At 39.6% G+C, this 13,567-nt stretch overlaps 1 protein-coding gene across 2 annotated transcripts in view; it reads right to left on the bottom strand.

Moving 5' to 3' along the window:
• FRMPD4 (FERM and PDZ domain containing 4) overlaps nt 1-13,567 on the bottom strand; it is a 283,791-nt gene that overhangs the window by 98,119 nt on the left and 172,105 nt on the right. For both annotated transcript variants that reach the window (XM_079309609.1, XM_079309608.1), the window contains exon 2: nt 8,168-8,284. In XM_079309609.1, the coding sequence (XP_079165735.1) occupies nt 8,168-8,284 (117 nt within the window). The remainder of the gene's footprint in view (nt 1-8,167; nt 8,285-13,567) is intronic.

Genomic DNA, 13,567 nt, shown 5'->3' with positions numbered 1-13,567 from the left:
GCAAATGTACACTTGAATTCTATGAAGCATTTTGGGCTTTACTGTAACCTGTAGCTGAGAGTTCTATTTGCTAATTATATAGGTTGTACTATTTTTATCACTGTTAAACTGCCTGCCATTCAATCTCATTGGATGTCCCTTTTAGGGACTCGGGAATAAGTGGGCCAGAGAGTGTGATTCCACTGCCCTTCTTCCCCTTGGCATCTCACCTGGGAGCAGAGATGCCCGAGGAGGTGCGTGGCAGTCAGCCTTTGGCTGGAGGCACTGAAATGGCACATGGGCTGCCTCTGTTCACAGCCCTCACCAAGGAAAGCTGCTCTGCACAGGTGATGAATGAACGAAGCAGCAGCAGCAGCTGTGCTGCTCTTATTTTTGTGAATGTCACATAAATGCCCCGTGAATCTGGTCAACATTGTTTGTGTAGTCAAGAGATGAAAGAATGCAGTGTGCTCCGTAAAGCACTATATAATATCACACCTACAGGGCAGAAGGTGGTTCCTGTGACTACAAACTTTCATTATGGCCTTATGCACTACGGTAGTTTTAAGGTAAAATAACAACAGCCATTTCAAAACCCAGGAAAATGAACAACACAGTAACAACAATCAAGGCTTTCACTATATTTTACTTATATTTGTTGATGGTTTTCAGAACCTTCCAACAGAGCAAACACCTACAGAACACATGTACAAGAAAGTTGGTGTAGGCTAGACATAACAAAAGAAAATAATAATTTTAAAAAAATGATGAATGGTCTGATCTTCTGTGCTTATTTATTTTGAAGTAAATTGATTAGCAGGCTGCGAGCCTCAGCTTTGCATCTGGTATAAATTAGTGGTCCTTAATAAGCAGGATGCTTGATTGATAGGCCATTAATATCATCAATGATTGTGTTGTGTCATTCCACATTGCTGGCCAGCTATGAGAACTGGGTGTACAAGCAGAAGCACAGAGGCCAGACAGAATGCATGCAACAGGCACAGAGGTGAACTCTGAGAAAACACAACTGAGCTCCTCTTCTGAGTGCAGCAGGCACTAAAAGAATAATATGAAGACTACTAAAGAAAATTTAGTTAAGTACTTGAGTATAAAAGAATATCACACCTTGTTTGATTGCAAAGAAATATTCTACTGTGTATGCCTGGAGAATTTAGGATGCTGTGATCTACACTAGTTATCAAAGAACACAAACACGTTACCTCTATTTTCTGTACAGGGCAGAAGCTGACATTTAAGAATTTCATGTTTCAGGAATAGCACAGCTACTAAGCCAAACAAGGACAACCTAAATGTAATGATTTCACAAGGCAAAAATCACAGAGATGATATATGCAGGATAACATACCTTAGAGAAAAGAATTAAGCTTGCCAGATACACCTGGAAGAAGTCTAGAATAATGTTTTGATACTAAATACAACAGCACTGGCAAAAAGCAAGGCTCGCAAGATATCAAAATATGATGTTACACAGAATCATTTAGGTTGGAAAAGACCTCCAAGTCCAACCTTTGACCAACCACCACCTTGTCATCTAAGCCCTAGCACTAAGTGCCACGTAGAGAAATTTCTTGAATACCTCCAGGGATGGTGACTCCACCTGGGTAATCTGTTCCCATGTTTAACAACCCTTTCCATGAAGAAATTCTTCCTGATGTCCTACCTGAACCTCCCCTAGTGCAGCTTGAGGCTGTATCACCTCATTCTGTCACTAGCTGCCTGGGAGAAGAGGCTGACCCTCATCTTGCTATAACTTTTATTCAGGTAGTTGAGAAGTGCAGTAATGTCTCCATACAGTCTCCTTCTCTCCAGGCTGAACATCCCAGCTCCCTCAGCAGCTCCCCATGTGATTCAACTCTCTAGACCCTCCACCAGCTCTGCTGCCCTTCTCTGCACACACTCCAGCACCTCAGTGTCTTTCCTGAAGTGAGGGACCCAGAACTGAGCACAGGATCCAAGGTGTGACCTCAGCAGTGGCCAGTACAGGGGGAAAATGACTTCCCTGGTCCTGTTGTTTCCACTGTTTTTGATGCAATGCAGGATCCTGTTGGCCTTCTTGGCCACATGGGCACACACCAGCTCATGTTCAGCCCACAGTCAACCCACACCCTCAGCACCTTTTCCACTGGCCTTTCCAACCACTTTCCCTAAGCCTGTCATGCTGCAGGAAGTGTTGTGACTGAAGTGTAGGAGCCAGAAACTTGGACTTGTTCATCTGTCCCTGACCATCCAGGAGTCACTCTGTCACATTCACACCCCCTAAGCTGGGACCAAGGCCCCTTTGCACACCCCACACTCACAGTCAGACCAGGTTTCCTTACTAGCTCAACCCCAAGTTTCCCATAGCAGAGTCTCACAGATCTCAATGCTTAGAATAATTTAATCATGGTGCAATAACAAAATACCAGCTTGAGCTGGATGCCTCTGAGGAGGGGCTCTGAAAAAACAAAACCTTGGCTTTTATATTCTCACAGTCTAAGCACAGGGAGGTCTGGGATCCTTGGGGTGGCAGCTCATGGCTTCTTGCCTGCAGTGCCAGCTGCTACCCCACAGAGCTCAGCCTGCAGCTCACACTGCAGCTGCACACTGAGCTACCTGCACTGGCTGTATTCCTCAACAGAACCTCACACCACTGGCCTCACCCCATCAATCTAGCCTGTCCAGATCCCTCTGCAAGTCTTCCAAGCCTCCAGCAGATCCATGCTCCCACCACACTAAGTGTCCATGAACTCACTGAGGGTGCCCTTGATCTCCTCGTGGCCATCATCAATAAAGACATTAAACAGGACTGGCTCCAGTACTGAGCTCTGAGGAACCAACCCCACTAATGACTGACCTCCAACTGGATGTGATGCCATTTTCTACTACTCTCTGGGCTCAGCCATCCAGCCAGTTTTTAATCCAGTCAAGACAGCACCTGTCCAATATGGGCTGCCAGCTTTTCCATGAGAATGCCATGGGAGACAACATCATAGACTTTGCTGAAGTCCAAGTAGCCAACATCCTCAGAGTTTCCCTCATCTGCTATGTGGGCCACTTAGTCATTTCAACTGCTCTAGCAAACACGTCATATTAACATAAATAAAATTCAGAAATACTTTTGACAAGTAGTACTCTCATGGTTCTACTTGCACTCTGGAGACTGACCTGTGGTTTCAAGCCAAGCATTAATAATGCTGCAGGCTTTGATCTCTGGGTGTGCTTCCTTTAATTTCTTGCCTGGGATCCCAACTGTTCGCTCAGTTTATTCCAGACTGAGCAGAGAGGCAAGCTAATATGCACAAAGTACAGATGGTCAGGGTCCTTGGAGTCAAATAGGGAGCAAACCACAGTGGAATCACAGACAGACCCTATCACTCTCTCCCAGGCAATAGCAAGAATAAGTTAACACAACCAATAAAAACAATAAAGTAAAATAAACACAACCAACAGCACCTCTTGAAAACAAGGATAAGGCAATAAACTGACTTAACAGACCCCTCTATCTTGAGAATCTAATAACTAACTACATCTCAGAGGTACCAGTGTTACTTTAAGTTCACATGAGAAAGGCTATGCTTCCTTTCATCTAATTTTATTTCACATTCTCTGGCCTTTATTTGAATGACAGAAACTAGCTCCATGAAAATACCAAAGTATCTCATTCCTTAGGAATTAAACTGCAATAGGAATAAAAAAGATATGATTTTTGAAGGCAGCAAATGTTGCTTCACCTCGCACCTTAAAGTGCAGTTGCAGGGCAGTTTAAGACAATACAACTCTGTGGCAACCCTATTCTCAAGCCAGTCAGATATTTCAGTGTGGCAGCAATGCTGCTCATCACCTGGCATTAGCCATGGTCTGAGGAGGAGGCTGGACAGGCTGACCTGCAGAGGATTCTTCCATGCTAAACTATTCTGCAGCTTCATCAGACTATGCAAAGGACTGGCTTAGAGGAAAACCAACATAAAATTTATTGCTTTCTCCATAAGATTGACTTTTTTATTAACTTTTGCCTGTGCATTTCTCTGTCAACATCCCTCCAGATCTGACAAGCAGCAAGATTTCCACAAGGCAAAGGACAAAAAATGTACAGGTCCAAAAACCACTTAAATCACAGCAATGGCAAAAATAAGGATCTAAAATTGCCATGAAGATAAACCTTTTGTACACAAAATTAGCCAAAACCTTCTCCACATACTATCTCTCTGGAATACTATATTCATCCCAAACCATTTTTAGTAAGTGTCATGCTTTTATTCAAATTAAGATTACACAATTTCTCATCATCATATACTGCACAGCATATACAATAGATGCAAATAAAACATTTAGGATTTTAAGTGGTTAAATAAATATACCATATTCAAATTATTTCTTATTAAAAGTCTAGCTTGTGGAATACAAAAACAGATTGTGAGAATACTAAATGATTGCCATCCTCCCATACTAAAATGTATTACTTATCTCATGATGCTATTTCAAGTAAAAGGGACAACTTAAAAGGAATGGGTGAAATTCTGAAACTTCAATTTACCATGGCCTAAACTTAAGAAAAAATATTTTAGAGGTTTGCAAAATGACCCTGGTTGTGCCATTTGTACAGAAGAGATACTGAATTGTTAGTAACATCTGAAAATATTTTGATTAGAGATTCTTCTCACACTTTTACAAAAGCACTGCCTGGCAGTGGAAGCTGCCCCTGATTAGCTCATGTCATAAGGGCTTTCAGAGATTTGAAAGAAATCAAATTTGCTCCAGCAGAAAGAATAAACATCTCTTCCCATTCATGCCTTAAAGCATTTGCACCAACACTATGTAATTACATTCCATTTCACCAGAAGATTCTCCTGGATTCTCTATTCCTCACACAATTTCAAAATTACAATATGTCTTCTTGTAGTTGAATGGATATGTGCATATGGCACAAAGTAAATTATTTAATTAAAAAGCAGTTAATGTCCCTATGAATTATGTTACTTCCTTGTACAGAAATCATGCATACATTTCATTGTGATATACCTGGCTTATGCATTTTTAATCAAAACCAAGCAAAGTATTTGAATTGCTTTTTCTCCTTCAGTGTGATGCAATTTGTTAATCTGCATAATCTCTAAGGCAATAAAAAGCCTTAGAGACAATAAAAATTGCTATCTCGCTGATCTCTCTCCTGTCTTTATTGGCATAACTGTCAACAACCATCTCACTATATCATTCCTAAAATCTAGGTGTGAAAATGAAGGAAAGAAAATTAAATTCTGTTTTTATTCAGACAGTCTCATGTAGTATTTGCAAAAACAGTTGTTTTGAAAGCCAGAGAGAAGTCACTGTAAGGACAGATACTATGGACACCTACACAGAGGAATCACTGGCAAGTCACTGGTTCTGTTTAGTCCTTGGTCATTCCTCTAAAATCAAGATAGATGTAATGGAACTAGCCAGCCACACTGTAGTAGCCACTGGGGCTGATGTTCCCTAGTAATTGTGGATAGCTAGTGACTCAATGCAGCAGTACAGCTCCAAATGGTTTCCTGGTTTCATTTTATTTCCAAATTGTCCAAGTTTAGGATGTATTGGCTTTTAATACACAAATGTATTGGCTTTTAATGCATTCCTGGGAGTGTCATTTCATGCATAACTACACTGGAAGCAGCCAATGCTGTTGCTTTAAAACATTTAATACCATATGAACATGTAATGTAGGAATATGTACTATAAACTATGCAATGTGTAGGTATCTGGTTCAACTTGCAGCTGACACTGCTCAGAGATTCTGGTGGGTTGGGAAGTCTGGCACAAAACATCAAAGGCTTCTACAGATCTGTTTCCACAGAAGTCTCATGCTCTCTACCTCTCAAGAGCAGGGTATTTTTCTCCATGTAGTCTGCTATCCCCACACAGAGAAAAATGGAAAAAAGACTAGAGCCCAAAAGAGAATGAAAAACAAGCACCTTGTAAGAGCATGAGAAGAAAAAACACAAAATAACCACCCCAACAACAAAACAACCACAGGCCTAATACTACTTAAGGCATAAATTGGCACTCCCTGTTATAGATTTTTTTTTGTCCTAGATACAGTTTTCTCAATATAAGAGAGCGATGTGGAATTTTAAGGTACTAAAAGCCATTCCAAAAAAATAAACAAAATAATCATTAGCTACAGAGGATTAATAAACATTCCCAAATTGCAAAATTAATGAGTACCAAGGCACTGCATTTTATAAGCTACAGCTGTTGACAGCTACACAACAAGCACAGAATCCCATTATGTGACCAGTGAGAAAAGAGGAGCAATCAAATGGAGAGCCTGCCTTCAGAATCAGGATATTAATCCTTCAAATGAATCTCATTCACACAGACAAGAACATACCAACAGTCTGCAGAAAATAAGAATGAGATATGCAGGTATCTTCACTACCTTGAGCAACAGAAACAACAATCTTGCATCTGCACAGTACTTTGGAGGTTCACTACACTTCTTGACAACCTTAATTAACTCAGAAAACCTATGCTATTACAGTTACACCGTGCCTGGCATTCAGCTTCACATTGTCCATCTTCCAGACATCCAATGCATGACAAGTACTTGTTGAAGCAAGAAAACAACATTTCAAAGTCAGTTTCTGAGCCCTCATTAACCCAGAAAATTTGTTCCAATTTGGACAGGTCGGAAATTGCTCTAAATATTGAAAGCCTTCAGGTCACCAGGCTGCTACAAATTTGGTTTTGGCTCTGAAAGTAAATGCCTCCTAGGAAGCCAAGGCAGACCCTGGGGGCAAAACAGCCAGGGAAACAAAGCACAGTAACAGGATCTTCACTCTTATGCTTTACAATTCTTTTTTTGCAGTTGAAGGATCCTGAGAGAAGTAAAGATTTTTAACAGTCAATTAAAAATATGTTTGATCCTTCTACTAAGTGTTAAAAGAGTTTTAACTCTCATCCATTACTTCTTCAAGTACCTGCAAGTTTCTAAATAGGTTGATAAAAGACAAAAATTAAATAAGAATATAAAAGAACCAAAACTTCACAAGAACAGAATCAAAATGCTAGCCTTAAAAATGAAATATAAGCCAAAGAAAAGAATGCAAAACAGCCAATGGTTCTGCTATCCCACTACCATCACCCCTTTTTAATGAAGAAGTTCCAAAGCCATCTAAGAGTACATTTGCCAGAACAGCAAAATGTATTTTATACAAGGCACCTCAGTGATTTAAAAAATAATTATGCACAGTTTATAATGGAAAAATAGGCACCAATTATGTTTACAATTACATCATACACATTGACATTTATTTTTGAAACCATAGGTAAAAACTATGGGAAAGATAAGAATTAGTATATTTACTATAAAGGATCCAAACACACACTTTCTTATTACCAGTATATTGAATATATTAGACAAACCAAAAGGCATCACACTGATGCCCTGGAGTAGTTACCTAAAACAGAGGCTAGATGAAATTAAGAGAACAAAAGTGGGTATTTACTAAAGGCCTTCAACAGTTACACCTTGGGCAGTCAGAAGCCTCCAAGGGGCTTCAGCCCCGTGATGAGTTTTTCATCCAGTTGAAAGTTTGGTTAATTTACATATCAGGGGTTAATCCTCCAATTACAATTTCAGGTACTGAAGTAATTTACTCCAAGTTTGCCTCCCCACTTCACTATTGTTTATATCTCTCAGGGCCTCAGACAATAAGGTGCCCTTGAGTTTCAGGCCTTGAGAGGAATTGTTTTGTCTGAATAAAATGGGAGAACAGTGCCTGACAGGCTGTGGAGTTTTAGAGTTATACACCAAAGTAGAATAGGATCTGAAAAATATAAGAGCTAAATCCTAAGGCATCAACATGGCAGAGACAGAGGAGAGTTGGAAGTCTAAGTCAGATCTGACCTTCTGCCTCATTCTTTAAACAAGGCATTTTTATTTTTTATTTATCTTTTGTTAACGACCTCACTTGTAATTCTCAAAGAATTACAGGTCCTTATATTATCAACATTCTCTTGAGCAAAAGAAGTAACCAAGGGCCAAAGCAAAGTGCAGAAAGCAGAGTCTGAGCTGTCCCTGTGCCATGAATCAAACCAGTGGCCATTAACTGTGTAGGGCTGAGCTGGAGTCAGGATTCCAAGGCAACACAGCTGAGAGCAGGGCTGCAGTGCTGTGCCCCACCCTGCACAGCTCACCCTGCACACTGACCTGATGAAGAAGTCTCTTCCATCTCTGTTTGCCGTCATCTCCCATCCATATGGTGTCCCCTGGTTCAAGCTCCAGGTCCCTGAAGGGTGAGGCCAGCCTGAAGACTTATTCCTGTGGCTGCAATTTTGGAAAATGTGGAGGGGAAAAGAAAGGAAAAAAAAAAAAAGTTATTTCTCTCTTGTACTTCATATGATTCACTTGACATCCAAGTACTTTCATAATTGTGAAATAGAGTCAAAACCCAGTCAAGGGAACAGAGGGTAGCAGATCTATTTAAATCTGTGATATTCTTTCAGTCAGTAGAAATATATGCTGCCATTTCTAACAGTCTGAGCTCAAACCTTGGACTGGTGAATTTGTCATTCTCCATCAGTCCCACATACACAGTGCTAATTTTCAGTAGTTTTTAATAAAAGGAACAGGAAGCATTTTTCATTCATCACATTTCTTGTTCAAATGCCAGCTCTCAGCCCAGTTTCAGTGGGGGAAGAAAAAAAATCCATCAAACCAAACCACCCACGACATCACTGCAGATCACACACACAGGGCAACACCTGGCACGAGAAGGAGCATCAACCTTCTCTGTGTTAGGAAATAATATTTTGTTTCTTTTGCTGGAATGAAGGAAGGCCATGACACTACTGCATAACTCACTAAATTGACTGAATATTAAATCTTGGTGCACTTGATCATTATCCATTAAGCTCTCCCACCAAATAACCTTTAAAAGGCTGCAGCATCTCTGAGCCCACACACTGTTACATCCCAAGGCTCCAGCACTCTCTGCTATTATTCCCACTCCCAAAGAGGGGCTCAGCAGCACTCCCAAGCAACAGTGTTTCCCCACTAACCTGAAATATTTTGTGAGGCACTTTCTGCTGACTCCAGAAAAAGATTCAGCTAGCAAGGACCCACCATAGTTTTCCACAGGAATCCCCAATGTTTGCACACACACTTTTGCCCACACTTGCAGGGATTAAGCTAGATATTACTGCACATTCCCACTTTCTCCTGTGGGACTTAAGAGGTTCAGAAGGCAACAAACAAGTCTTTAGCAAAATTAGTCAAGCCATTAATATCTGTGTACAGTCTGAAAAGGGGAAAGGGGAGGAAGAGGAGGCAGGGCAACCAGCAAAGCTCAAGGCCAGTTAAGAGCATGTGACAGACAAGAAAATAGGAATGAATACCCAACACTGAATACAAACTGAAATTTTGACATGAAAACCAAAACCAAACAAAATAAAAGCATGTTTTGAATTAGCCGTCTTCCCCATTTCTGACTTTTCTCCACCCATCATTTGATATTACTTAGTTTTATGTACTAGATTTATCTAAGTTCAAATTGTAGCAAGGAACTTACTACCTCTTGCCACAGATGGAGACATAACAGCTTCTTTTCTCTCCAGAAACAGAACACAATGTAACCTGACAAACTCTCCTGAAGAAACAGAATTGGTCTCCACGGACAACTCAACAACTGATTGTAAATTGCTAAATTCAATGAAGTTGTGCAAAGCTAATCTTTCCCAAAGGAGGAATGTATCATTAAAAAACAAACTAGCTGCTTCACCCTCCCCCTTCATTTCAAGGATTAATCACAATTGAGAAAAAATACGGTGCTTCAAAATATAATTTACATGTAAAGTAGAGCATTGCAATGGAATGCTAGGTATCATGTGGTTTATCAATTACATTAAGTACTCTATCTTGAAGGAGTAGAAAAACATTTCTGTTAGCATATTCAAATATTGGTATTTGCCATAAGGCACAGCTTAAGTCTAATATTGAAAATGCTAGAACTCTTAAAAAAAATTAGCTCTTCAAGGGTTATCAAACACATAAATGTCAGATATGCTACACTACCCCAGATAAATGCAACTAATCCATTTCTGATCCAAGGAATTGATTAGAAAACAGTCATACAAGGAACAAATCCAAAATACTTTCAACACTCTCTCATGCAGTTTCTTGTTAAGCTGAGCACAAACATTCCTTTTTCTCCATATGCTTGAGAGACAAAAAAGGGTCCCTTCTTATAGACAGAAGCCATTCTACAATGTGAGAATGTCAGCCCAGCTACATCTACAGACTTCAAATAACACTTCAAAGTATTTGGAATCCTAGCCACTGTTTCTGTTAATTAAAAACACTAGAAAGTAACCTTTTTTATCAAGACTGTATAAATGGATATCCCTCCATTTAGCAGTTTTCATTTTAATTAGATGTGTTTCACAAACCCTGTGTTATAGTTTCACCATCTGTTAAATGGATACAGTGACATTTAAATTCCCAAGTAAAGTACGTCAAACTATCAGATAATTTGTAGGAGCATAGGACAGTGATGATAATCAATATTGTAACTCTCTGCATTCAAATTAAGGGCTCATCTTTGTATGGATTATAGCATTAGTGGATTTTAAGGTAAATCTAATTCCCTTGAAAGCTTGCTTTGAGCCCTTAAAACATTAATGGTGTCAGAACCATGTCATATATGATGGGCAATAACTGTCCTATTTAACTATAAATACGTCTACATCTGATCTACTCCTCCAGATTTTCTTATAATCAGTGGGATACAAATTAGCACTCAAAACACTGTATGCACCTACATTAGATGTGTGAAAATTCACTGTGGCTCCACAGGGAAAAAAGACATAATTTTTCCTACAGCTATTGTGCAATTCAATAATAAACACTCATGTCATAACAATAAAGCAAGGTCTTTACACTCAGAGGTGACTAGGATTCCCAGCTTCCTGTACAGTCTGAAAAAAGGAGCAAGTGAACTGCATTTTTTTTCTACGTGTTCCCTCACTTGTTGAACATAATTCTGCTTGTCTTTAAGAATTCTCTTCACTTTGAAGAACAAAAGGTGGCAAACAGGAGAGAAATGCCAGAAATGAAGAGAAATACCATCCTGGCAGTCTTTAAGTCAAGAGGATGCCTTAGTGGCGAGGAAGATCATCAAGTCCAAATCCTACCAAAACCTGATCCCTCCGAATTGCTTCATACTAAACAATCAGTTCATTAAATCACCAAAGTGGTGATTACTGAGGTGGGGTGTAAGGAATCAATGTGCCCTGTGGAGGGACATTCAGATTGATAATGCCACAGCTCTGCCACAGCAAATGTCTTCAGGTCAGCCTTTTTTCTGCCCTGCCCTTGAAGAATGACCTGAAACATGAGATCATGTGTAAAGTCTCCTGCACTGCATCAGTGATATGTTCTTTATATGACATGCAGAACATACTCAGCATAATCCATGTCATAACAAGAAGTGCAAATCTGTAGTATTATCCACTTATTTTTTAAACTAGAACAGTTTGAATTTTTAAAGCACAATGTCCAAAGTAGTTCAAATAATGTTAATGACAAACACAAAAACTAACACCATTTCTTCTTTCAAACGTGAAAAAAATATTAAATAGGTCAAAAAATTCAATTAAAAAAAAAAAAGTTGTATCCACAGCATCAGCCAATAATTATGTAATCTTGCTTAAAACCTGTTTTTTTTAACCACAGGTTTTTTAGCAACTGGAGATTCCTCTCAAAAGGTCTTCACTTTAGAAATCTTGACAGACTTTTTAACTGTGACACCTCTATAGCCCAAGCCTGTAAATTTTGTTACAAATGTAGCACTTCCCTAAACTAGTGGAAATTGAGCTCTCCGGGTGTTATTTTAAAACAGCATAAACTGGCACTGACACAAAAGCAATATTCCCATTCTCCCAGCATCTCCTGCTTCACATCAGTTGCTCCACTGCCAATGAAAGAAAACTGGTGCACCCTAATTACCAGCTATTTTTTTCCATTCAGATTCATCTCTGCTTACTTCATGGCCTCACAGATGGTCACATGGCAGCAAAAACGAATGGTAAAACAGAAACTGCATTCTTCAGATAGTTCTTAGGTAAAGACAAGACAGAAAGCACTCAGTTAAATGGAATGTCCCGACTGTATTTAGCATATTTAGTGTCTAACGGGGCACAACACTCAGTACAAAGCTGGGGCATGTCTTCAAAATGCTCCCATCAAAGCAGCTCCCCTTGAAAACCTCCCCTCAACACAACTTTCTCCTGTGCCTTATTTTCTCCCAGTGTTGCTTTTAGTTAATATCTGTTACCTCACAGGCTATCAAAAACTGAAATCATCCAGAGTTTCTGACAAAAATCTTTATAATTGCTTAAAATCTCTATATGTGGAACCATCTGGAGCCCTGTGATTTTCCTAAATAGCTACAATTTGAAACATTAATATGTATACTTTCTCTTGAGGTATTAGTAACTTCTTAAGCATCTACCTTGGATTTCCTCAATTAGATTTAAATAGTGGAAGGATTATGTTCTAACCTTCTTTTATAGTAATCCCTTGAACTGCTGCAACTTTCATGGATGCTGAAGCTACAGGATGTTTATTATGAGGATTCACATTATAATTCTGTGTTTACCATTTGGATATTCAATGTCCTGGATTCATCTTGTTCAACATATTGATGTTTCTCATAGTACTTCCTCATATACAGGATTTTTCTTTTCCTGAAAACACTGTCTGCAGGGGCATCAGTGACACACAACTCAGCACTGCAAATGGAGTAACAGTGTCAATACACTGGTTTCCTTTACATTACCATATGGAGAAAAAACCTTCTAAATTTTGAGTCATGCCATGTAGCCTGGCTTCATTTCGACTCTCCATTGGTACAAAAGCCAGTTCTCTGCTTCCCATATGCCAATACATGGGCCAGTCCCTCTCCCACCCACCACTAAGGAAAGGCATCCTGAACACAGGCCACACTGCACTCCCAGAGCTGCTCATGGACACAGAGCACAGAGGCAACTCTAGCACAACAATCCCAAGGAGGTACCAACACCAGAAAACATTTTGTATTGTTAGTTTTTAAAAGAAAGAACACCACACCTGAAGTATCTGCAGGGTATGTCTACCTGCAAATAGGAAACATTATTGTGGCACAAGTGGAGTTCAGGAACCATCTCTCTATGATATTTAATCTTCCACTGCCTCAGGAATGAAACCTTTCTTTCTCAATCCAGTTCTCACCCTCTCCTGTCCCAGAAGACTACCACAATACTTCTACCTCCATCCTACCACTTTAACCTGAAAAAATGTGAAATGAAAGTTTAAAAGAATCTGTAGAGATATTATCAAAATCAATCATCATACCCTGCTACTGAAACTCTCCTGAGGGGCACACAGACATGATGGACAATAGTTCCTGGATGCAAGATCAAGGACATTGAAAGACTTCTTGTCTTTGTAGAGATCAGTCCTATAAACCCCCAGAGAATTACTCCTACCAGAAATACAAAAGAAGAAAATTAACTGCTGCAGCCACCCTGCGCTGTAGTAAAAAACTTAATTCATATTGAGTCTATTACTGAA

The sequence above is a fragment of the Erithacus rubecula genome (assembly GCF_903797595.1).
Source record: "Erithacus rubecula genome assembly, chromosome: 1".
NCBI classification, from domain to species: domain Eukaryota; kingdom Metazoa; phylum Chordata; class Aves; order Passeriformes; family Muscicapidae; genus Erithacus; species Erithacus rubecula.
Note: the sequence above shows the minus strand (reverse complement) of the source record. Positions and strands in the feature narration are given on the sequence as shown.